The sequence below is a fragment of the Pipra filicauda genome, unplaced genomic scaffold (genome assembly GCF_003945595.2).
Source record: "Pipra filicauda isolate LSUMZ 115617 unplaced genomic scaffold, ASM394559v2 scaffold45_size4122338_pilon, whole genome shotgun sequence".
In the NCBI taxonomy this organism is placed as follows: Eukaryota; Metazoa; Chordata; class Aves; order Passeriformes; family Pipridae; genus Pipra; species Pipra filicauda.
This window is the reverse complement of record NW_024104598.1, coordinates 2,151,306-2,179,074: the sequence shown is the minus strand read 5'-3', so window position 1 is coordinate 2,179,074 and position 27,769 is coordinate 2,151,306. Positions and strand designations below refer to the sequence as shown.

Sequence of the window (27,769 nt, the reverse complement as noted above, 5' to 3'; positions counted from 1 at the left end):
TCACTACTATACAAGAATCCCTTCCCAGAGACGCTACTCAAAATCATCTACATAATTCTATGGATCTAGGATATGTTGTTTCAGCACAGGTATACACTATGATAAAACACAAGAAAAAGACATCAAAAATGTATAGTTATGTAGGCTGGGGTTTTGTTGGTGGTTTTTGGTTTTTTTGGTACTGATCTCCATCGAGCAAATGTATACAAAAATCACAAATTGTGGTTTAGAATCAGTAATGTACAATTTAGACACAAACATCCTTGTTTTCTGAAAACAAGCAATGACCTACACCCCACAGTACACATATAATGCTATGTTAGTCCCGAAAGCATATTTTAGCAGTGCTTACAGTTACACTGAATTTAGATTAGATTATCTCACTTTCAAATTAATTTCTGTAAGTAACAGAATGCTCACAACAACACGGGGTATTTTTGAGAGGGAAGGAGAAGAAAAATAAATGAGAATTCATAAATACTGTGATTATCTGCCAACATTTACAAGCAATTTTTGCACTCCTTTCTCGAATGTTCTTAAAAGACATCACTTTAGTCACATATAAGCTCTGTTATACATGAATTACTTATCCACAAAATATATAGGTGCAACCAAAGGGGTTGCATGTGATTTCCTTTCTGAAAGTAGGAGGAAGCACGTACAGCCAACTCAGCCCTTAATAATACAGTAATCAATTCATCTTTCCAGTATAAACTTGTCTTTTAAGGAGGCTTTACCTTGGCTTTTAATAACCCAAGGAAACAGAAAATCTGTCTGGCTGTCTTAAGAGAGCTCTGCCCTTGGAGATGACTTTGCCAAATTCTCAGGATCTTTACTCATAGAAAGGAACCCAAGTGATGAGTTTGTATCAGATCCTTGTTCATCCCCTGCCTTACAATGTGTTTGCCTGGTGTCTTGGGGGAACAGCTGCAGGCAATGTCGTAACACAGTTGATTATTAAGATCAATAAACATCTATAATCTCCACCCTTTTTATATGAAAAATATTTTAACAGTTGTTTCCAAAGAAGAAATAATCTCCGTGTCCATAAACTGCCATTGTCCATTATGTTAATGCTAGTTTATACAGTACCACAAAAAGAATCCTGTTTTAAATTAACAACATGACCATCTAGTCAAGATTGTTATGGCTGACCTGCTCAAAATTCGAATCTGTTAAAATCTGTTTGAAATATATAATTGTCAACGTACTTTTTCTTGTTTATAGTCCCTAAAGTGGATTATAAACAAACTATATAATCATATTGGATGAGATGCACTTTAAAAAGCAAGTTCTGCAGTAACTCCTCAATCCACTTTCAGAATTGTCAAGGTTTTTTGGGGGTTTTTTGCCTCTTCTATGCTGCAAAAACAAATTAATAACACTAGAAACATTTGAAGACTGTATACTTTCCTACATCATCTAGAGAAAAGATGCTCTGTGCTAAGCAAGCTTCTGCTGCCTTACTTGTGGCAGCATTCCCCAAAAGTACAAATATTCACATAATGTGCCAACATGATATACACCAGACAGAAAGGTTGGAATTACACCCTCCATTCTTAAGTTTTGCTTCCGTGCTTATATTCCTCAAATAAGTATAACTTCTCTTCTGTGTGCAAGTGACCTGATATGTCAGAATGCCAACATTACAGGGCATTTGTTCTCTCCACCTTAAACATTTTACAACACTGTACATTAATACAAGGCTTTTTTCCTGTAAAGATTAAAAACCATCCACCCAAAATAATCAGAGCCACGAAAAAAAGATATTCTTTACCTTCTAATTCCCACCAGCGATTGCTCGTTCACTACAGCAATCTGAACTTTGAGGACTGAGCAACAGCTTCATCCTGAGTCCAGAAATTTCAAATCACCTACTGACCTGGGAAGGAGCCAACTGTAATTTTTAAGTGTTATGCAAATTGTTTTAAAAATAGACAAACCACAACCTTACAGTGTACACTATACAGTGTATATACAGTTTATACAGCTCGATGTTCGCAACATCAGATAAATTACTCAGACATTCTGAATCAAATATTACTCTCAAAATGTTTTTTGAATACATTTTACCTCTTCCATTAATTATATTTTCTTGATTAATTTATCCTTGGCAAGCATTACACTGAGCTGTCCTTTACATCATTACTAGACAATTGAAATCCATGTGACTGCTCGTAGTGTAAGACAACTTGGTGGGGTAAAGACTGACAAAGCCTTTTATCATTCTGTCAGATAAATAAGGTTTTAACAAAATCCCTCTTCCCCAAATTTAATAGGTCAAGATTTTCAGCCTGTTTCAATACAACTGACAGTATAAAGAAAAGCTTATGGAAACCAGAAAGCCTATACGGCTTTACATGTTCAAAAATATCTTGAATATCAAAAATATCTTTACCTTATCCTTCTGATATGACCAGTCCTTTAGATTAGGTACCTTTTTTTATTTATACTCAAAAGTGAGACATTCCAATAGGAAAAAGAAAAAAGTTTAGGAAGTTACTCCCTGATTTGGTTGGACTCTTTTCTTCATGACTCTAAAAAAACTATCTTTCCTTCAGTGGAAAACAGAAATTGGTTATTGCACATACAGGCAGTTATTTTTAGCTTTGACTGACACAAAATTCTTCCCTCAATTGGCTTAGAAAAAAAATGTCTGTGCCCTTTAAGTCTGGCGCTTAATACACAGAAACATAAAGAAGAGTGAAACATGAAATCTAGAAATGTGAACATACTATATATAAGCTTCTTTAACTAGACTGAATTTAGCATTCATGAAAAATCACATTAAATGCAATGAAGTGACGTGTCTTCCATTTTTCCACAAGTTAACAGAGCAGCAATGTCAACTGGATTACATTTCTCACTTTGGATGTTCCTTCTCCCTGGAAGAATTTCCTCCAAAGGAGTTATTTCAATTTATTTTTACAGTGAATCAGTTCACTGTTGAAACTATTCAGCAAATGGACTAAGTGACCAATTTCATTTTGCTGATTGTAGTAACAAGGTATAATAATGGATTTAACACAGCAATTAATTTATTTAACACTCACTAAGAAAACTGTTAGTAACACTAGGATAACCTACAACTTTAACAAAGAGATAATAGGTCTTTTTGTAGCAGCTGGATGAGTGAGTAGTGGACTTCCTCCTTGTGTAGTTCTGTATTTAATTCTTTTCACATTTGCAAACTATATCTATCATGGAGGGGGTCTGAAAAAAATCCTTTCCAGTCAATTCAGTGAGACAGACATTTGATATAGGGAAATTATGCTCGATACTGATCAGATGCTGCATCCTCAGTGACCTACCACCATCCATATACACACCCAACCCACTTGCGTCTCATTCAGTAATGAGTGCACCTAATAAAACCTGCTGAGAAAAGATAAGGATGGGGGGAGATGTGAAAAAAAAAATAATCAAATCTCTCTTCAAAAAGAAACCTATGACTCACGACTCAGTCATCTCAAAAGGAAGGCCTTAGGAACAGCTGAGCATTATCACACGGTATCAGACTCCCTAACCTATAAATGATTAATGGTATCACTGGGGGACTTGTTACTGCTATCAGCACACACATCTCAAATGGCATCAGCTGCAAACTCCATAAAAGTTGGAGGAGAAACAAGACTTCAGATGAGAAAACGGAAGAAAACTTCTGAGAGATGAATAAAATCTTTACTTTCTCCACACAGTTGATGGAAAGAACTGAAAAACTCTATGTTGGACATTCCAAGGGTGAAAAACAAAACAATTAAAGATGGGGGACAGAAAGGCTTTACTAGACAATGAAAGTCTCATCCCAAAAAGGAGCTTTCATTACCTGTAGAATTCACAATCGGTAACAGACACAAAACAAAAATCCCTCATGATACAGGGAGAGGGTTTTTTTCCCCTGTTTTGAATTCATTTTGGACAGACTGATAGGCTTTCCAGAGCTAGGGCTGTCGCTAGAGGTGGACAGGACAGGCGTCCTGAAAAGGAGAGAATGAGTATTTGTCAGGGAAAATCCCCTGTCACACCACTAAACTTACTTTCTGCAGGGGCTGACACAGCTCATGGAACATTCTTTACTCAGTCTTTGGTGAAGAGAAAACAAACAATCCAACCAAAACCACTCGATCTCCTTCTAGGAAAGCTAATCACAAAGTATTGCCAGGGACAAGTTTTTCCTTTTTCCTCCCATTAGCCACTACCAATAACTAAACATCTCTCCCATATTGCAGTACCATCTGTGCTCCAAAACATTAAATGGAAACCCAGGAGACCTTCGTAAAACATCTCTTTATTGGAATTCAATCCTCATAAGTGGCCGTGCAAGCAAATAAAACACATGTACTGGCCATACTTTGACTGATAAACAGTGTCAATACTTTGGGAAAACCCAAGAGAATCACCAACCTTCTCCTTGTGCCTACAAAGTAATTTCACTTCTGAGTCTGAAAACTTTCATTGGTTTTCAAGATCAGTGGCTCACCTGCAAAAGAAAGGACAGACCCATTCTGGCAACCTGTTAAAATACTGTCTTGGAAATTAGAAAAATCTGTTTTATCTCTCTTAAACTGAGAGTGCCCACAGCTCAAGCTGGCAATGAACCAGCAGGGCTACTATAAAGAGGCTGGGTGGCTGCAGCACAAGCCAGGGTGATGCACAAGATCCTCCTCAGAGTTTGAGTGCCTTTCCCCTTTTCTCAGCTCCAAGGACACCTCTGCCTACCAGCTCACAACGAGATGACGTGGTAGGTCTGCAAGAACCTCCAACTGGCCCTGGTGAACTGTGCTGTCCAGATCAGAGATATCACTAGTTCCAAGACAGTGCAATGAGAAGGACAGTGGATGAGCTCACCCTCACACACCTACATGCTTGTACGCCACCTAAGAGTCATTCACATCTAAACCCATGTAATTACCATCAAAAGCTGTAAGGATCCATAACCTATCACAGAAACAGCCATCCATGACGTTAAGGCATGGTTGCCACTCCATGTTAGCCAGACGGCTCTCTCCAATGAGTAATTTCTCTGACTGACATTGCCAAAGAAGGCAGAATGCAATTACCTGAGCTGAAATAGGATACAGGTTCAACTGGATCTTTGATGACCAGAAGTGTTTAGAGCTTTCATTTCATGTCTCATTCAAGAGATAAATGAGTACCATTCCAAAGATTAGATTGTCGACATACAGAGAATGTCTCTTCAGGAAAAAAATCAAATAAGAAAGGTAATTTCACTCTTTCACATAAAAACTTTACCATTTTGTTTGTCTCTGGAATGACTGATCCACTTAGAAGATATTACATGTTGAAAGAAATAATTCAGATGTTACACAGCTTAAGTTGTAGAAAACTCCAGCTATTGAACAGCCTGAGTTGCTAAATCAGAGGTTCCTTTTTAAAAGCAAGCAAAATGATTGATGTATTTAGGAAGAACTCTATTTCTGCAAATGTGAAGGACTGAACAGATTTTTATCATAACATTATAAAAAGTTTGAAAATAACTTTGACACATAGTTCCCGGAGGTTGAGTATGAATGTTATTTTAAAGCTGCTTCAATCATAATGGAACTAGCAAAGAAAATATTCAACCAGAACCATCCGAATTTCCTTTTGTGCTTCATACCTACCTTACATTAAGCACAGTATTACTGTAACATCTTGCATATTCTTTCTCTGGGGACTACAGGCATGAACAAAAGCCTAACAAAAGCAACAGGAATCTGCACAGTGAGTAAGTGAGCTCTGAGTCTGGAATAGGCTTTAATGCCACACTTTCTAGGACACGGATTTGTAGGCTTTTTTCACACCCAACAGGTATTACTCTATTGATTTTTTTTTTTTTTTGTTAGTATTTCACTAGGCATGATATGTTGGATTATGCAGAAAAAGTCCACTCTGAAGGGGAGTCTTTGGGTGCATCACGTGCTTTTTTCAGAGAACAGACACATCACCATCAAGGAGACTATGGACATAAAAATATTTCACCTGATACAGAAAAAGCCTTGGGAGGGGAAAAGAAAGTTTCTAAGGTTCCATATCAGCAAAACTTCCTATTTCATTTCTTCTCTGTGGTACGTATGAGCACAATCCTAAATATAAACTTGTTTTCTTGACTACACACACTGATTTTAATTTAGGAGATTTTGCAAAGAGCCACCTCCTCTGGTTTCTGGGCTTCTTCACTGCAGGGTAGAATTGTACAACTTATGCAATATTCCTGGGGCAGAGTGCTGAAAACCGTGAGTGTTACTCTTACAAAAAAAAAAACTCTAAAGGACTGAAATTCAACAGAAATTCAACATTACAGAGGCTATCTCAGGTAATAAAGAGGGGATGGCACTCCCTTCAACAAGGGTTTAACTCACATTTTCACCCTGACTCATAAAGCAAAATAATTGGATTAGTTATCCTCTTTGTACATAAGCTGCAATCTACATAAGTCACATAAGAAAGTGATTTAAGCCATTTTATTCACCTTCCAAGGATTACACGAATGGGGATGTGATCTCTTCTTCCAAATGTCAGCCTAAGGAAAGCAAGTGGGGTGATTAATTCCTATCAAAATGGGAAAAGATCTTACTGGTCACATTTACTTTCTTTTGCCCCGTTGCATCACTTCTATCAGCTTAAAGCATTCCCATACCGTAATTATTTTCAGGGGAAAAAATCTTAAATGAAAAAAGAAAAAACATAGGAAAACTGACTTTTTGTCAGAATTAAACACACAATAACATCTACAACACTGGCATGTTGGTTTTCTCCATTCTCTTCATTTGTCACATTATTTCTCAAAAAGAAATTGGTTTCTGATGCTGGTTTTAATCACTGAGGCACATCTTCCCTCACTACACCTTGATTAACTTCAATGAGATCCACTCATTAAATACATTAGCATTCACTGTATTAAACTTCAGGAGAAACAGGGCTCCATATAGTAAAATTCTCAGAGTTGTACAAATTTTCTAAAAATACTGAATTCTCTACTCGGTTTGAATAGCATCTTACTCCTAGATTATCTAGTTAGATTTGTACCATAGATTGAGGAGTTAAGAATGGCATATTCATCATTGGTATCTTCAAGTAACACAGCTTGTTCCACACAAAAAACCCACTCTAAGTGTCTTTCATTTCACTAGAGCCATTTATTTTTCATTTCATCTCATTCAGTCACACCAGATCCTAAGGCTTCTGTTCAGGTGAAATTCCCATTGAAGCCAAGAGGATTTCTGTCTAAAAAATGATAGCTACCTTTCTGTGCCTGCTTCAGTTTTACTAAGCCTTGAGTTTTATTTCTAGGTTATCAGCAAATTTAAATATTCATGGTTGATTCTCCAATCTAGAGCTGGCTATTAATAAGAAAAAGTCAGGCGGCAAAGACCTTATTAAACTCAGTAACGTTCCCTAAATACTGCCTGCAGCTGGACAGCCTGAGGTAGTTTTTATTTAATATTTAGCTAGTCTGCTACCTAATTCTGGTACTTCTCTGTGGAATTACTGTTTTTCACTGATGTAGACATCTGTCTGGGAAAAGGAAAAAGAAAAAAAAGGGGTCACAATGTCCTGACAAACTAGGTTATAAATTAGCGTTACTGCACTGCACTCAAAAGCAGACTTGCAGGGTTTTTTTAATCATAGCAAAATGAGATGTAGTTAATTTTGTAGTTAATTCATCATGAAATTGGTATTTTAAAGCAACTGTCTTTTCTGTACAGCTCACATCACAAGAAAGGCTTTATGTATGGGAGTTTCTTAGTTGCAAAACAGAGATGTCATTAATATATGAACATTTCTATTTGCTCAAACATAAATATTTGCTCAGAAGTTCAAATGTTTCATAGCTCTCTCTTTCCTTTAATAGATTCAGTGGTGATTCTGCCACTTGAAACTAATTTAAATCCTACTGCCTGGGTCCTCAGAATCCAAGAGGAACCTGAAGCAGAATGTACCTGTACTGAAGGTGAGGAGATGCTCCTGGTGATAAACTGGATGAACACTAAGTCAGGGACTCAGCACTTTGTGAAAGGACCAAAGCAACACGGCCTCCAGCAGAGAACGATTCCAATGCCTCAGTTTGAGCAAGGCTTTTGCACAAAATTCAGCTGTATTGGCTGTTGGCTGTAGGAAGTTCAGCAGGAACACACGGCTTTTATACTTAGAGTTCGTAGTTGGCTGCTGCTTAGTTTACCTGTCTCTCTCTAAACATGATGTTCCTCTTGTAGTACTTAATTAGAATTTATGGATGAATAAACATCCAACACTGTAGCAGCAGCCAAAACAAACAAAGAAAACAGGAACAAGCAAACCTCCCTTTTCCCCCAGGAATTCCAGCTGCTAAGTACAGGCCAAAGAGAGAAGCCCTAAATTTTTTTTGCCTGGTTAGCTGGGATAGCAGCATGCTATCCTCACAGCACGCTCCTCTCTCACCTAGGAAAGACAGGCATCTCATTTTTGCCTGGGAATACTGCTTCCACCCCCTGCACCTTTCTCTGCATCTTCCAGGCACACGATCAAACAAATCAGGAGCACTTGTCCATTTGCATAGTTACACACAGCCTGGGGAAATGCACGGAATCCTTTGGACCAGCAGCCCTTTACACCAGAAAAATAAGTTTTCCTTCATACAAAGGTATGCAGCAAGCCCAGCCCCAGGGAAACATGAGAACTCTCACTTTAACCTCCCCTTCCCTCTGCTCTGGAAGTCACTCCAAGCTTACTTGCCAACTGGCTCCACGAGTTGCCCACAGTTAGTGGGAATGGGAACACATGGGGGCTCAGAGAACATGTTTGGGGGAAGGACACTTGCAAAGATGCTCCAAACTGGTACAGCTCCTGTGCTCTCACCATGGGCTGCAGGGGTATCTCTGCTCTGCTGCCTGGAGCACTTCCTCCCCCTCATTCTTCACTAACCTGGGGGTCTGCAAAGCTGTTCCTCTCACCTGTCTTCACTCCTCTCTCCAGCTGCAACTGGTGTTGTGCAGTAACCTTTTCCCTTTCTTAAGTTCAGTATCCCAGAGACACCACCCCCATCACTGATGGGCTTGACCTTGGCCATTGTTGGGTCCATCTTGGAGCCAGCTGGCATTGGCTCCATTGGACATAGGAGAAAACTTCTGGCAGCTTTTCACACAAGCCATTCCTGTAGCCACCCCCACTATCAAAACCTCACCGTGCAAATCCAATACGTGTGACCACAAGTCACAAGTCAGAGAAATAATAAAATATTAGAACATCAGAACCATTTGTTACTTGTCAAAATATCATCTTAGGTAACATAACAGATTAATATAGCAGTTATTCCTTTAATTAGAAACAAAGAAAAACACATAGACCCACACACCTGAACATAACAAATAAACAATGAAAAAAGATAAAAACATTCCATTAACACCCCCCCCAAAACCTCCCCCCAACCAACAACAAAACACCACCCCAAACCTAGTCTGCTTAGTGCTTTTTCCTGGCTTTTAAAACTAAAATTTACAGTATCTGAGGTTGAGTAAACAGCAAAAAAAAAAGAGTCATCTCCTCATGTGATGGTCAGCTGGGCAATGAACCATGTTCTTGGTCTGGGACACTGGCACTGCGAGACAGAACAACTTTTGTCTTCCGCTGAGAGTTACTTGCTGATTTGGAGACAGATGTTCCCTTGATCCTCTGAGATGGCCTTAGTCAGATTTTTTATAGTAGATATTCTTTGATCTATTCCCTGATATCTTTACAAATGACAGCTTTGTTTTTTCCATCATATTAAGATATCATCCCTTGCCATTTTGCAATAAGCACCACTTGGGCAAATGCTGCAAACAGCTCGGCAGCAAATGGAGCAGGACAACCTCAGCCACCTGGAACATCTGCTTTCCCTGGGTCTGTCACAGCCTCAGGAGTGACATATCAACCACAACCACTGTTTTCTGTAATAAGCTAAGCATCATTCGCTTCACCCCTCTTATCTTGCACTATACTGGCTTTGCCTCACCTTGAAATTAGAGACTTTAGAAAGAATCTCATGCAAAGCCTTGAGCCCACAGCTGCACAGCTGGTTTATTTCCCAAAATAAAGCTCAGTTCTTATTTTATGAAAGATTTTAGATAGAGAAAGGTAGGGAGTTTTGGCATTTAGCTTACTGTACTCACTGAAAAATCTTTCTCTGCTTTGCTTTGGTTTTTATTTGCTCATTTTTTAAACCACGTTCCTTGACTTTGATAGATACATGCCTAAAGACTGATCCAGCTTAGGAATCAAATAAATGGCACACAGAAATACATTTTTTCCATCTCTAGGGTCTGAAGTAATACAGATTGTAGGGAGTTTTACCCAAAGGACTGCAAAAGATAGTATATTCCAGAAGAAGCCACTTAAGGGAAGAGAAGGGAAAAAAAAGAAGTATGCAGCTTCTTAGACAACAAGTCCAGATTCTGCCAACTATTATGAAACGAATCAGCTAAAGATCTCCTCATTTCCATGATGTACACATCACATATCCAAGATAAAAGCACAGCAACATTTCATTACACACCTGTGGAATCTGTGATCAATCCACATGTAACTAGTGCAACACCACAAGGCTTGATTTACTTATTCACTTGCAATGTAATTATTGGGATTCAAAGCACATTTCTCAGCCATGCTACACACCCCAATATTAAACAATTCTTTGCAGGCACAGCCCAAAAGAGCACGAAAAAATAACTCCAGTAATTATCACACCCTGATGCTCAGCTGCCATGTTTTACCCTCGCTTCTGACTGTTTATAATCAGCAGGTTATTCTTTGACATCTCTCTATCATTCTATGAGAAAACTGTTTTCCACTGCTTTACAAAGACTGTAAATACACATGTATTGCTACCACAAAAATATCCACCTCCCTGAGCTCCAGCCTACACAACATCCTTCTAATCTACCAGAAACATATTTCCCATTCATTGTGTACCAGTTCAGACAGCAGCTGTCACGAGCCAGGGGAGAAAAGGTGTGATGCAATTGTGTTGAATCCCTTTTGGAGGCAATGCCCCACCATTGCCAAAAGGCCTCCTACAGCCTTTGGAAAAATCCTGCACTTTCCTTTCCTTGCCCCTTGTTGGGAACCCGCTATTTCAAACCCTTCCACTTTTCCTGCTCATGACCCAAAATTATAATTTGTACAGACAGATACCGTAACTGACCCCCACAGCTGAAATTTCTGCCACTGCTGGTCACCATCCCAGAGCTGTACAGATGTTGACAGGTATTTCTTAGTCCCATGCTGAACTCCAGCACATGCAGGCAGGTGTTCAAGGAATGCCTGCAATTTCAAGGCACTCAATTCTGTGTTTACTCCTGCCTTTGATATCATAGATTGTCCTGCCTATCTCATCCTCAGCACTTCATTAGTGGCAGTGGTTAACGCTCCAGAAATACAGGATAACTGTGAACCTGTCCAAAAACCGTCACAAAAACCCCACTGACCTGTGGCTCATCCACAGACAGAAAAAAAGCAGCTCAATGAATGATCAGAGTTTTTCTGTTTTAAAGGTGTCCAAACTACGAGATGGATGGAAAACTAGGGCATTTGAGTTCATGCTGCCAGGAATTCTCACAGAGTACTGTATTTGCATTCCTCTCTGCACACCAAAATGTCTCTCAGAAACCTTTAACAGGAATCCCTGTAAAGGATGCACCCAGGCTTAAATCAAGTGTTACATACAGCTAAGGACGCCTATCTCCAGTTCAGCTGTCAGGCACACACATGCTGGAATGATACAGCAATGTCAGTAAAAATTCTAACATCAGAAGTTTCCAACACAAATATCACAACTGTGTTAAATATGATCACAAATGGTAATAATCACAGAGATCACAGATTTCAGCCCTGGTCAGCAAAACACAAAATAAACAAAGAATTGATTTGGAGACAGAATCAGATCCTAAATAGAAAATGACAAAAATGCAGTTAGAAGCACCAAGCACACACTTAAAGAAACAGCATTATAAAGAATGAACGGAGAGAGGAATTACTCGACAGTATCTCTGAATATCAATTTGCAGTTCACCTTCAAAAAGAAAAGACAGTCCACAAATGTTAAGATGATTCCTTATGTCAGGCAAAGCAACTGGCAAGAGGTAATTCTTCTTAGCAGCATGCTGAATTATGTATTTGTACATAAGCCTTAAATGTGCATTTTAATTTCACCTAAGTAAACTATCAGCATAAATCCTACCCTTCTCAAATATCTCAGAATTTTTAATTAACCTAATACCATCATTTCAACCAGACAGTCAGAAATGATGAGTAACATATGATTCATATTCAGAAGTAAATGCACCTGCTTTTCAACAACATTTCTAATAACTGGCTCATTTTACCCTTTAAATGGTGATGAAGCCAATTTGGGTCGTACTGTTTTTAGCCAGTGACAAGTCCTTTCAGCTCACAAATAATGTATAAGGAATTGCTGTGTTGTCAGTTTGAAGGACATTTTCAAATGCACTGTGGCAAATTGAATATGTTGCCAAAACACATCATTTTACTTCTGATATGCATCACTTCACCATGAGCTTCCACCAGACAAGGTTTTGCCAAGAACATTTAAGCTTTGATTTGAAGTGATGCCCCACCATTTCATTGTCTTTGGTCTGTGTCATAATGGTTGAGGCAGTGCTACCATATGTTTAATATAACAAAGTGTTTATTTCTAATGTTACAGACAACAGCAAAACAGACACGGGTTTTGAATACTTAGGTGCCCTTTAAAAACACTGCAGCAAACTGCAGTGAGACTGTGAGGAAAGTCTTTATTGAACTGCCTCCTCTTCCTGACAGCATTACGTACTTCAGGAGTAATTAGGGAAGCAAAGGGAAGCAAACCCTGCTTTGAAAGTGGTTCATCACCTTTCTACTCTCAACATTTAGTTTGTCCAGGACGTGCACCCTCAGAAGGCTGAAGCTGTTCTCACGTAGCTCTGATAGGCACTTACCCCCTGGAATATTCATGTGACATAGACTGTACCTGCTGAAGTTTTCAAACCCTCTAACACCACTAAAATGTGACAAATTCTCATACACAAAGCCCTATTCATTCTCAAACCAGCTTGCACGTCAGGTTTCTCAGTTACCATCATTATCTTGATTTGCAGCATACTGGTAAACCCTATACATCTTCAAAGAAAAAAATAAACTGACTTCTGGTTCAAGTTGTATAGATTTTATTCACAGAAGCTATCTTCTTCTGACATCTACCTCTAAATTGCTTGATGTAATGAGAGTACCATGCCTGCCATGCTTCCTTTACTTGGTGTGCTAACTCATATTTTAGATCAAAACAATACAAAAGGCATGAAAAACACAGGAGTCAAAACTGGTTATGTCCTCCATTTATCAGTTTTAAACCATCACTTCAACAGCTTAAAGACTCTGCGCTCTAGTTATGAAAGTCCCTCTACAGCTATAAGAAAAAAGAATGTTCTAAGGCTCTTGGGTGAAAGAAACACAAGTAGAGAAGCTGAAAGCTGGGCTCAAGTCCTGGGTAGGCAGGACACCTTTGGGCAACACTGGTACTGGTTTTGCAGTGCAAGTACTGGTTTTGTAGCACTATTCTCACACACATAAAACACACCTCAAGTATCCTGCATCCCTCTGAGTGTACTCATCTCTCTGACTAGCAGATGTTTTGGAAAGGAATGAGCAAATTACTCATGGGAGAGAGTAACTAGCAGGAAGGATCAGCAGCTGGGGAGCTGTGGTAGGTGGGGCTCTGAGGTAGGAACGTCTTGTATTACTTCCCCATTATATTGCCACTACTCACTGCTGGACGGCAAGAGGCTTTTCTATCTAGAACATGGCAAATGGCTGGAGTTTTTTCTATTTGAAACAAATAACCCAAAGGCCATAGGCAAAAAAAAAATCAAGTCCTCAAATTTGTTCTGGATGATGTGAAAATATTAATGTTCTAGTTCATTCTTAAATAATCATAAACAGTGCTGGAAACTATGAGCTTTTATTATGCAGTGATTTGACTGCATTCATAAGAGGATTTAGCAGTTTTCAGAAGCTACTTAAAGCAAACTCGTTGACAACTGGGCTTAAGTGACTTTAATAAACACACAAATTACTGCACAATCTCTGGGTTATAAGTGATTACAATGATTTAACAGTTATTTCTTTGCTTTCTTTTTTTTCTTCTTAAAAAATTTATCAGCTATAATCTCATCCATGCTACAGCATGCAACTTGCATTAACAACCCACTTCATATCCAACAGCAAATACAAGTGCAAACAGTTTATTAACAAAACATGCAGCGCAAAAAACTCTGATTAATGTTAGTTAAGTGACATATAACATCAATAAATACCAACCAAAATAAAATCCCAAATCTCCTCTATAAAGAATCTAATAAGAGCCATTTAAGGTAGAGAAGGAACCAGTTCTTTATGAAATGAAGAGAAAGGTGGAACTATGAGGCTGCCAGAAGCAAATCTTGAAACAGAAAAATCTGGGAAAAGGCAGACTCTAATCATGACTAGTGAGTACCCTGGAATAGGCTGTGATTCTATAAAAAACCTCTGTGACTTAGAAACAAATCAAATATTGAGAATTCAATAACTTGAAGTGAAAAGCAAGCATCTGAATTCTTGTCTAATTTGCACAACAAATTCAGAAAAAGCAGAAGGAAACAAGGAAGGAAAAGCAGGAGCTTGCACCACAGGAAACAGATGGAGTAAATATTTTTCATTTGATATCCCTTCTAATTAACTAAAAGTGTCACAGGAAGCAAAAGCTGATAAAACCCCTGATACAATTAAACACGGAAAGTTTCAAACAAGACTAACTTTCAGTTTGGAAATGGCAGAAATGGAACAGTCATATCTTCAATGGAGAGAAAATATCAAGCAGAATGAATGAATGGAAAGTAATTACTTCTTCAGTATATCATATTTCTCATTACCAAAGAAGGTGTTTTTCAGTAAAACTTTACCTTTCTCACAGTGACTTCCTGTGAATCCAGAAGGGCAGACACATTTGTTAGGGGCTATACAAGTTCCACCATATCTGCATCCTTCTTCACAGAATGCTGCAAGATAAAAGGAATATGTGGGTAATACATCATTTAAAAAAACATGTACTGCAGGATAACAAGATAAACAACTGAATTCTAAGCAATTAACAAAATTCAGCATATTAAAATTCAGTCCACCTGCAAACACAAAGAGGAGTAACTCAAAGGACAAGAGGAAAAATCTCAGATTACACCGCAGGCAAACCACCTCACCAATAAAAGATTAGTAACCATCTGGCAGAAGAAGAGAGGGAAAAATACATCATATGATTTTAATGGGGCTGATCTTCTTTCAATTATACAAATATGCATCTTACAATTGCAATGCCCTGGTAACCCAGAGAAAACAGGATGGTCAGATGGTGTCAACTGCTTTGTTCCTCGCTTCTATCCAATACACTTCACTGAAATGTCTGCAAACACACAATATTTTGCTTTTTTAATTTTTATTTTTAAGAGGAATTTTATTTTATTTTTTGTGGAATTAAGGAATTAAATAATGGTGAGGGTCGCGACTGAAAACAGAGAAAGGCTCAAGCCCAAGATAATGCCTCTAGTGAGGTGTGATTCTTGACAGAGCAGTACCCAAGTACTTCAGAAGTGTGTTTGACCAATAACTAGGATTTGGAACAACTGATGGATCTCATTTTTTCTTGTGAGCACTGTATGATGTTGTTCCTCCTGCTCACAGCTGGTTAGGTAGAAAGTCCACTGAGTGTGCAAGTATGCAGGTGAATGTTACTCTTTTTTATTTCTTTTTCTTGTGTGTGTGAAGGTAGCAGGACTGAGGTAAGAAGAGGAAAGGAAATGACATCAGGACACTTATCTGTTTTGTACTGGTAACTTGAATAAGACCTTTGCTACAACTAAGAGCAGGCCCTACCCCTAACACACTACCCCCTCCCCAGATATTTATTGAACTTCACAGGTTACTCAGTGGGTTTGACTGCATTTACGAGGGAAGTTACAATTAATATTTAAACAGCAGCTCTCTGCATCTAAGCTAATAACAGATTTGCAAAGTGTTTCCTGCAAGCTAAAATCACAGATGGAGTGTTGGCAAAGAGATGTTACAAACGCTATGAAAAGGCTGGAAGTGCTAGATAACAGAAGAAATGTTTAAGATTTATTTTCCAATGCACTAAAAGAAGAATAAAGTGAATAAAGTACTAGGCAATAAAAAGAACCTTTTGCAATTGTTAACCACTTAGAGGAAAAAAAGCACATCATGATACCTCTTGTGTGAACTGACAGACACATCTGCCTTACTGTAAATATATAATTCATAGCATGCCATACTGTTCCGTGGAGGATAGCACGGGGAGAAGAATGCTACAGTGGTTTAGAGAAGACAGGAGTAGAACATCCTAAGCACTCCTGTGACTGCAGCAAGGCAGCAGTGTGGAGAAAGCACAGTTCTGGCCCAGTAACACTTCCTGCTCATCAATGCACACACCCCATATGGGAATCTTCTAAAATGCTTCTAATTTGAAACCGGCCAATTTCTACTGTATGGGAAAAGGAGAAATATGTTTTAAGAGTAGTATTTTGTGATTTTTTACATATAAATATTTGTAGAAAAGCATAATTGTGCAGAAAGCTGAAAGTATGAAATATAGCTCCAAAATATATAAAAAACTGTGATGAGACTCAAAGGATTCCTTCCAGAGCTCATCTCTGGTTTCAGCATTCTCAGAGAAGATGCAAGTTAAATCCTACATCTGCATTTTTTTCTGGTCTGAAATTGAGAATAAGCAGACTTTTGTGAAGCAGTAATGCATTTCTGCAAATATCAAAAGAACTAAAATTTGTGGCAGAGGGGGAAAAACCGAAAGATAATGGCAACAAAAGTGAATGGTTCATCCTCAATATACATCACTTTGTACTGGGAGAGAACTACATGGGACTCTTAAAGGAATTCATAAAGGGCATAAAAAAGATGACGCTTATTGTCTATAACAATGATGCGTGTCCACTGAAAGTTATTAGTGCTGAGAGGGAGAGGTAGGTAAGAGGGCTTCAGTTAGAGCATTCATGCACCTTCTTTGCCACCATAATGGGTGCTACCAACTTACCAATGTGAAATGTCTGCTTCTTACAATAAATCCTATTAGTAAGTCAGCAGAGTGAGGTGGTGTTTTCTTCTGTTCTCATTTAAAATCTCTAACACAGAAAGGCTTATGAGACAGGGCTGGTCATGTAACAGATTTTCCCATTAGGGCTTCTGTGTTTTGTCAGTGCAGCAGTCAGGTCTTGACATGTACAGGCATAGCCATGTGTGCCATTCCCATCTGGGAGAGAGAGAGGGGGATGCCTGCCATGGGCTAAAACTCTATCTTTCTATTCCTTCCTACATATCCATATCCAAACACACCTCCTATATGCATACTCAAATGTGCTTGCACTTACTTGTTGAGTGTTTTGAAATGTCACATCATAGCAACTTAACAGCAAAAAAAAGAGGAAAACAAAAAAGAAAAAACCACAACAATATTGGTACAGGGACACCCTGAGGAACTACAGGTTGTTGTGAGAAGGGACTCTGTACTGTCCAGGAGTCACCCGGGCACCAGCTTGCTACACAGATGTTGGAGGATGAAGCTGAGCAATGGCTGCAGAAGGAAAGAATTAAACTGTCCAGTTCAAATTTTGTAGATGCTGAAAAATCCTCCACAATACAGACTAACTATGCTTGTCCTCATTGCTCAGGCTTTGGGGGATGTGATTCATTCTTATATTTTTATGCAAGAAAAGAAAACCCCAAGGAAGAGTGCCAGCATTATCCTGCTGTTCCCCAGATGGTTATTCTATAAACCCTCTCGTTCCTGCATTGAAGGCTTGTAGGAAATAGGAACATCAAATCCACAAATCTCAGAGCATAGTTACAAAATCAAAATATTTGTCTAAAGGCTACTTTCCTTAAGTGCTAGAAAAATAGTTCACAGTTTTATCTGTAGTACTGATAGCACTACACTAAATTTTAAGAATGTTCAATACCTCTAATAATAGGAAGACAGTTTCAATTGCTAGCAATGTTACCAAACTTCACTTATTTGAAGTCTTTTCTCTCATAGTCAGGCCTCTGGCTGAAGCCTTTTAGAACATTTTATCAAAATTCATTCATTGCCAACAGTGAGATTTTTCCTTTACACCATTAGCAGAAGAAATTAATTAAGGGAAATCTTTACATCCCTTCTGTATCCATGCCTTATGGACAAGAGGACCTAACAGGGAGAGCTCAGTGACAGGACAGGAAATCAACTGGAGCGCCTGGGCTTTCCTGAAGCTAGTTGCTTTGGTGCTTGTGCTTTGTTATATGTCTTATGGGCTCTGGGATATAGATTTCCACCGTGGTTTAGACCTCTCAAAATCAAAAATCTATCGGGAGGGGCCGGGAATCCACCAGTACCACAGAACTAGCAGTTATAAACCTTGATTGCAGATTCCCTCCTGCTCAAACAAAGTTAACACAAGGAAGATAAATCATGGCTGGATCGAACATTGCTGATGTATTCCCATAAGTAGATCCTGTCTCTGAAATTATTTGCAGGCTGGAAACCTCTTTAAAAAGGAGAGTGGTTACTGAATTTACCATAAAGGTTTTATCAAGCAAATTAAGTGAGGATGCCATTAGGGTAAAGTCTACACAGGCAAATTTCCGTTGTTAAGAGATTTATTCAGTATTCTGTACGTAAAGGAAGCAGAATCTATTGATTTCAGGAAGTTTCTGCCAAAGTGAACAGACCTCTGTAATGCCAACAGATTTTTTTCCAGCAGAATAAAAGCCTTTATCATATAAAGACCTTTCCTAAAAAGACATAATTTCTCTGCAGAGGAGGAATTCTAGTTTTGATGCACATCCTCCTTGATGATGAATCTGTAGAGAACAGAAACAGCCAAAATTTTAAGTCTGAATATGTCATTCTTGTGATGATGTTGGAGGGACGGGGGAGTCTCACTGCAGAGCTCCACAAAGGGCAGCATGAAAATGCCACACTCCTGAACATGCACAAGCTGCATTATTCCAGTTTTGGTATCACTACCTCGCTGTGCTACTATAGGAAAGCAGGTACTGCAGCATGGAAGCTGAGCAAATGCCTCTCACTTCCAAGTGTAATACAGTAGTTATTATAAAACATTTGTACTTGAATATAGAAAAATATTTTAGTAAAAGAAAATGAATAAATAAAACAAAACCAAGTAATTACCCAACAAATTTAAATTAATATTACTTGATTATGAAGAGATACAAAGGTCACCTTCCCAAATAAATCAGATATAAATTAAAAATTATTTCTAGATATACTAAATGCCTGTAAAGTGAAAAAAAGGGACACTCAGAAAAGGCAAGGAAGGGGTCAGGCACTGCCTGGGTAAACAAAAATATGCAGCTTCGGAAGAGAGATGGGCTGGTGTAACTATACGAGCAATTTGATAATCAATTGATGGAAAGACCACAATTTCATTAGCTGATTGAATTTACTCAGACAAGTATGCACAAGGGCACAGTTGATAACAATCCAACTATGTAAGCCAAATACCAGAGTAACTGGATGATACCAGTTCCTGAGGTGGGTTTAGAGGACAGCTGACAAAGTTAAGAGAAAACACACAAGTAAAATGAGGGAGCAAAGGGAGCAGCAGAGGTTCTGCTCTTTTTCTCTGTACTCAAGTGTGACACTATCATCTATAAAAGTACAAAAGTACAAAACTCTTTTTGGTTCAGTGAACTACATCCACTGGATACAGGGTGCAACTTATTTCACACAAAAGTCTGCCAAATGCCACTGGAGTCCTTTTACAGCTGGCTGGAGTCAGAGAAGGACAAATCTGGCAGGAATGAACTTTGGGCAAAAGAACTGTCCTGGAAAATTTTCATCCCACATGTCGGAGCAAGAAGGGAAGTACAGGTTTGTCTTCCAGTCAGGATGAGAACATATCTGTGGCTGGAAGACAAACCCTTAGCTGGGTAGTTACCACTTTTGTGAGTGGCTTCCAACCTAATTTATGCTTCTGTTTTTATGTGTGGTATGTATGAGGGTTATTCAGTCCAGGAAGAGCCTATAAATCTCAGGTCTTCTATCAGCTGGTTGTGAAGTTATTACTCCTGAATTATTTTTCTAGAAATTTCACAAATAAGAGGTACTTTGCAAACGTAATCAGTTTAATTGCTGCCTAGTGTAGTCAAAATTCCAAATCCTGGCAGCACAAAACGTGTAAGTGTATTAGATCTAAGTCTGAACAAAGATCAATGAATTCAAAATTAAGGTTTGGAGACGGGGGTTTTTCAAAGCACCCAGAAAAGCATAAAGGAATTCTTTCAAATCTGGCAGGCACAGTGAGGATAAAGAAGGAAAAAAGGGGCTAAATAGAAAAGTCCATAGCAGGATTATAAAGTATAACAAATACATCAGGAAGAACCTACAGGCATACGCAGCTAATGTGCATGAGTTTGAGTGTCTATGTATGTATTTGCATGCTATATAATATTTATCAAAGTGATGAACTAATATTTTAGAGTTTGTCACTAGGCTATTTCAGCTGATGTAGCAGTGAATCTTCTCAGGTACCCAGTACTCTGTCACACAGCACTCACAAAAGTAAGATTTAGGTGAATTTGGAAGGCTGGGCATATCTCTCAGAAGGCACTGAACTCTTAGCAGTGGGCCCATTTTGTTGTTATATGATGTTAAATTCTCTTGGTGCTTGGTGTTTTGCTTGACTGATATGTAATCGAGCTGTGGCCATTTGTAGGCAAGCAGCAGATCATTCATCTGGGTGCTTTCAGGGTGGGTTCAAGTGCTGTTTGGCTGGAGATGCTGAAGTTTTTTGAAAAATGAAACCTAAACTCCTTAAAATTAGCACAATGAATCATAGTGATAAATACTAATAATTTCCTTTGTACTACTCCAATAATGCAACTGACTTTTGAATGTGTAAGTTATCCACCTTGATCAATACATTTTCACCTAAAATCTTTCCTAATGAACAAACAAGCTATATTTAATTAAATTTATTCAGAAAGCATCTTGAATGGGCAGGACTTGTCCATTCTGCTCTATAGGCAAAATGGCATCTATGAAACCCTTATTGATGTCAAGCTTATCTTATGGCTCTGAGGACACACATGTGACAATTTTCAAAAATGTATTTGAAATAGATCAATAGAAGCAGTAAAAGACAAAAGTAATATACTAAAATTTGTCCTGTGATATATTACACTTTTGAAAGCATCTCACACATCCCCAGATGATTCTACGCTAAATAAATATTCCTGTTGCCATTTTACTGCTCTGCTTCCTCAAGGCTAGACTCTTCAATATTTTTAGTGCAGCATTTTAAGCCAACTGCAGCTGTCTCTCTAGTAACCTAATAATAAGCACGACAAAATAGGGCAGACTATTTCTTCCATATACCCACTGAACACCATCTTTCAATATTCAAGTCAACATTTAAAACTGTAAAACCAAACTGAAATTTACTTTGAGAACAACACGTCACATGATACCACTGGAGCTTTTCTTTGCATTAAATCACTGTGCTTATTATACTCCCTAGTTACTTTATCATACGGGTATAGAATAATTTATATTTACAAACAGAACACAGTTTCTTTAGAAATCACTTATGATTAATAAATCTTAAGGATAAAGAAGCATGTTCTATAAGCACAAAAGAAGCATTTTCCCTTGCCTGATTTATTGTCACAAGTTTAGAAAGACTTTGATTCAAATCTCATTGAACTAATTGAAAAAAACTGAATTCAGTAAGAGTGCATGCAATCTGAGGTCTGTTTGACCTCAATATATGGCATATTCAGACAATATAAAAACAGTTTTCTAGCAACGTACATTTTACAGATCTCTCATCCTAGTGTTCCAACCAATACAAACACACTCTGTAGACACGTTCAGCACAAGACTAACTGGGTTACCTCCAATGGAATAGCTGTAGAGACTTTTAATTCACTCTTCTTGCTTTGCCCTTTACCTTCACCAACAAAACACAAGCCTGTTTACCAGTGAGAAACGATCTGTTTCAATGTGAGAGATTTTCTCTCTATTGTAAATGAAAATCTACCCAAGCACCCTCAAATAACCATTGTTACAAAAAACACCAGAATGTTCAATAAGCTGTAAAAAAGTGCCTAAAATGTTAATAAAACATTATTTTATGGTAATTCTCTATGTGAGGAACACTGTCATTTGAAATTGTAGAGAAACTTTAAGAAAGCATTTTCCTTCACAGCTGGAAGCAAGTATGTTGCTTGGGTGCCATCATAGCCCCTAAAAAGTTGCATTCAGCAACATTTTTTTAGGGTTGCTTGTACCTTATTGTAAATGCAACAACTGAAACTGCAAACAAATACTTGTTTTGATAGCTAAAAAAAAAAAAAAAAAAAGGAATTATTGGTAGCATTTAACTATCTGAAGGTGACAATACCGGGAGGGAGAAGACAAAAATGGGAAATAAAACAATAGGATTTTCACGTCTGGATCAAGGATGTGTAAAGACAAATAATTTACAAAGACATTAAGAGACCCTGAGCTGTGTCTTTTTAAACAAGCCCACTAAAATTCAGGTGTTCTTTCTTTGTCTTAATATTATACAAGTAACAACTACAGCGGTATCTCTGAAAACCTTTTCTAATGGACTTTTTCATCAACTTTTAAATCTCCCTCATTCTGCCAAGACACTCCACTAGAAATAAAATTCCTTTTTCAAATTGCATTGATTGCTTTCTATTGACCAACACGAGGAGGATGGGAATTGTCAGTTCCAGAGATCATAGTCCTCTGCTTACACAACAGGAAGGACTTCAGTTAGGTGAAGCTTCAGAGCTCCCCCACAATACTCATCCAGCCCTCACTCCTTATCAAAAAGATGCCATGTTAGATATAGACATTTCCCCATTAAGGAACAGAATTCAAAGTTAATCTCAATTTACAGAATCTACCTTACCTTGCAGTCTCTAACAGATAAAGGTTTGAATTCACTAAAGATGCTGCCAAGAAGGCAATCAAGAGATGAAAAGCCCTGCATCCCATAAGCAATGCCCCAGGGCATTCTGTCTCATTCAGATCAAGTTTATACAAGGCAAAGAAAGAATAACAAAGAGAACAATGAAGGGGGGTTGGAGAGGTGGGGGAGGAGAGGTTCAAACCCAGTGCTAAAACATACCACACTAAATAATGAATTCTCTTAGGTAGGTCTGGATAACTTTTGCACTCCTACACTTCCTCTGACCTTTAGAGTTGATGGATCAAAAAGAGAATGCAAATAACTGGAGACAATTAATCTCAGCTCTTATCTGCACTTTAAATCAGAAAGTTTTTCAGTAGCTAAAATATCACCACAATAGCAGATTCTTCTCCAAAAAAAAGTCTTTTTAGCAATTATTCTAATTTTCCTAGTGTCAAAAGACATGTTCAGCTCAATATCTGGATTTACCTAACATAATCTCACCAAATTAGTTTTATCCATAAGAAAAGATAATAAACTTCAATATTTTGATTTTTGAAAAAGACACCAGATTTTTCAATAGGGAAGAAGGAAGCACTGAAAAGTGATATTGTTCTCACTGTTCCAGAGAAATTTCAGTCTAAAGGCAGAGATTGCTTTTGCTCAAGCTGGTGTGACAGCAGGTGTGATACACATCACCATCAGCTTTATAATCAGCATAGTACATTGCTTTTAAATAAATCCTTTCATCTCAAGCTTTTATACATTATGAACAATTAAGCCTTACAACCCCCCAGTGAGGAAGATGCATTAAGAGCCTGAACCTGCCAGGCACTTCTACAGAACAGAGTTAACTACAGAAATATAATTTAATAAAGAATGCATTTAACAAGTAAGTGCAGAAAAGCAAATATAATCTTTGTGTGTATAATCTTTGAATGAGCCAAGAGCATTTTAGAAACCCAAGGGGCCACCCTCTCTGCTAGTGTCAATTAGTAAATCTATACCAATTTACACAGTGCCTCAGAATTTACCCTCTAAATTCTTAGAGCTACAAGACTCCAAGGAGTACATCACTGTCACGGTTTAAAAGACCATACTGCTGACTTATGTCTTAGCATACACTTGTAATCATGTAAATATTTTAGTTAATACCTAGAAAACATGCACAATGTTGACTTGAGTTTCTGCCCCCGTGTTCCCTGTCTCTATTTTTTTCTGCAGAGAACTGAGTAGTTACATGTTGAGGAATGGTAAAGCAAAAGGAAAATGATACATATATCCTTGGTTGCTTTTTACAGAACAGTGGCACCTCAGTTACAAATCTGACTTCAGTGATTCTGCATCAGTGCATTATGTATTTTGCTGTACAGTACAATGTCTTGTGTGCTTCAAGATATCAAAGTAATGAAAAAATCTCTACAACTGGTTTGATTTGCCTTGAGATTGGATATACTGGGAAAAATTTGACAACCCTTTTGGTGAAGAAAGCTGCGCAGGGCAGTGGTGGAGTCACCATCCCTGGAGGGATTTAAGAGACCTGTAGATGTGGCACTTGGGGACATGGTTTAGTGATGGGCTTGGCAGTGCTGGGTTAACAGTTGGACTGGATGATCTTGGAGGTCTTTCCCAGCCTTAATGATTCTATGATTCTATTAAAGGTGCTGGAACTTTTCAGAACCACAGTACTTAAAGCTTGGTGTGTTTGGTGGCCAAAATTTTCTTTCCCAATGAACGCAAAACACTCCAGATAGTGTTTGTTTGCTTCCCAACCTGATAACAGCACTTCAGCAGCACCATGGGACATACACCATATAGATGTTTTTAGTACTTTGGATTCATTTAGGATTATATGGTTCAACATAAATATGAAATATCTTTCTTTTGCTTGAGTCTGCTAAGGGTACAAATGATAGTCTCAATGCAGGAAAAATAAAGCCCCATAAAAGACAGCTGTAATCCTTCCATCAAGTACAGTGCATGTTCCTAATGGAATATGATTTCAAAACAGATTTCCAGTACCACTTTCTTAGGATGTCAGGTTACAATGTTTAGTTTCCAAAAACTGACTTGCAGGAATACTTGCTATATTTCTTAACAATGCAACATTTAATTTTATGGTGCATAAAATGCATTTCTCTTAACAGATGTATCAGTTCTCTGGTATCATGACTAAACTGCCTCATACTCATAAATGCTGTGTGGGGAACTGGCATTTATTTTTGTTGTTGTAGTACACCCTTTTACTTGCTCCTAATATCCTGCTTCCCTGAATAACAACAAATTTAGCTTTCACTGCTCTTAATAGACTTGTTCATGTGCATGCCACATATATTCTTACATACATTTCACGATTATGCACAAGTGCTTAAGGATTACAAAACTGTTTATAGATAAGAAATTTCTTAAAAAAACCCAAACAAATAAAATTGCAATATAAAAAAATTTCCACAAACTGAAATTCAGCCTTTGGCTTATCAGAGGTTAGCCCCCTTCCTATATCTAGGTTAAATATTCCATTTAATCATGTCCTGTCAAAAAAATTAGATTTTGCTCTATGCTGAAAAGTTTTAGGAAGAAGAAACATAATTACAATATTCCCTGACTAAATTCAGGGAAAACCATGGGCATATGTTTCACAGTTGAGCAGAATGACTGTGGGGACCCACCAGAGCCACACAGCAGTCGTACCACTGTGCAGATCCTGGCAGACATCCTACAAACAATAAGGCTCAAGAAGTGCTCTGGAAGAAGACAAAGGCACAGTTATATGACCTGATTTGTGGAAATTCTTCCCTATATAAGTTGTGACATGAAAGCAGGTAAGATTAATTTAATTGTTAGCTTTTCCAGTTGCCTGCTGTGATGGGCTTTTATAAAGGAGTGAGGCATTTCTGAAAACTGTTACTCTTTCTGTACATGCACATTTCTGTTCCCAATATCCTCACACTGAGACTTTCTGCAATCTGGTAACAGCAGCTCTGGCAGATGATGAGCTCCCAACTTTATTAAACACAAGCTTAACTCCTTCCTGACCTGCCCTCTGATGCAGGAGCTTCAAGAGGTTTCACTAAAATCTTCTAAGAACAGTTTCCAAAAACATATTCTTTGACTCTACAAGTGTCCTCTCTAAAGAATAAGTAAATGAGCTACACAAAGCATGTGTTTTTTGAAACAAGTCACAAATTCATCAGCAACATAATTCCCTGAAGTATATCCTCTCATGTAGCACCTAGTCTTCATATATTTTACTGCAAATAAGTGTACACTAAGCATAATTCTAAATAACAGTTTGTTTAACACCAAAGACATTACTTAAGGCAAGAATAAGATGTATATGTGTAGCGTGGAGATATATATGAATCAGATACAAAAATTTTGTTTATTTTGAAGGCATCCATGTTTATTTTAAAGACATTTATCTGACCTGCTGGAAAGCAGCTCTGCAAAGAAGGACCTGGAGGTCCCAGTGGATAACAAGCTGTCCACTAGCCAGTAGTGTGCTTCTGTGGCCAAGAAAGCCAATGGTGTCCTGGGGTGCATTGGGAAGAGCTTTGCCAGCAGGTCAGGGGAGGTGATCCAGCCCCTCTTCTCAGCCCTGATGCGGCCACATCTGGAGGGCTCTGTCCAATTCTGGGCTGCTCAGGACAAGAGAGACTTGGAGCCACTGGAGCAGGTCTAGAGGAGGGGAACAAAGATGATTAAGGGATTGGAGCATCTCTCTTATGAGGAAAGGCTGAGGGAGTTGGGCCTGTTCAGCCTCAAGAAGAGATGGCTGAGAGGGGACATCATCAATGTCCATCAGTATCTGAAGGGAGGTGGCACAGGAAGTTCCACCTGAATATGAGGAAGAACTTCTTTCCTGTGCAGTGACCAAGCACTGGAACACACGCCTGGGGAGCACCTGGAGATATTCCAGAACCATCTGGACACAATCCTGTGACACATGATCTTGGGATGATTCTGCTTGAGCTTGAAGGTTGAACCAGATGACCCTCTGTGGCGCTTTCCAACCTTACCCATTCTGTGATACTGTTTCCAGTTACACATGTGTGAAGATGAAAACATGCCTAATGATACCAGGTAGAAAATAAAAGCAAAGCAGCAGCACCACAAGTATTTAAATACTGTATTGCTTCACTAATAAAAATTCCAGCAGAGTAAAGGAACTTTTGAAATATCTTCATCGTCAGTCAAGAGAAAATAAAAGTCCTGAAATCCTAAACTTCAAGTGTTCTCATACAAATGCCTGAGTACAGAAGCCATTTCTGTTTAAAGACAGAGTTAAATAAGGTTTGACTCAAAAAAATAAAAAAGTATGGTCTCACTGAGCATCAATCAAATGGTCATCTCTAATGTACACTGACAAAACAAATCAAATTGTTGGGAAAAAATGCTCTCTGAACAGCTCTGTGAAACGTTATGCACACTACTGTTATGTTGTTGCTGTTTGCTTTTTTTTCCCAAAAAAATCTCCCAGTAAAATTACTAGGTGTGTCCTACATTATGAATAATAGTGCACAGCAAAAAGAAAATAAATCTCTTACAGTGTACATAATCAGTCACTAATAGCAAACAAATTTACCACTGCTGGATAGTGCCAGAATAACGATGCCCTGTTGTTATATAAACAGAAAACTTGAAATAAAAATATACACTGGACAGAAAGCAAGTTTCTAGTTACAATAAGTGTCACTCTTGTGCACTGCAGCTGACATGTCAAGATTTCAGGAGACGACACGTCATTACGAGACCAGAGTTCTGATAATTGTGCA

General features: G+C 38.3%; 1 protein-coding gene across 2 annotated transcripts in view; it reads right to left on the bottom strand.

Moving 5' to 3' along the window:
* NELL1 (neural EGFL like 1) overlaps positions 1-27,769 on the bottom strand; it is a 277,760-nt gene that overhangs the window by 48,919 nt on the left and 201,072 nt on the right. For both annotated transcript variants that reach the window (XM_027732486.2, XM_027732482.2), the window contains exon 15: positions 14,952-15,047. In XM_027732486.2, coding sequence (XP_027588287.2) covers positions 14,952-15,047 — 96 coding nt within the window. The remainder of the gene's footprint in view (positions 1-14,951; positions 15,048-27,769) is intronic.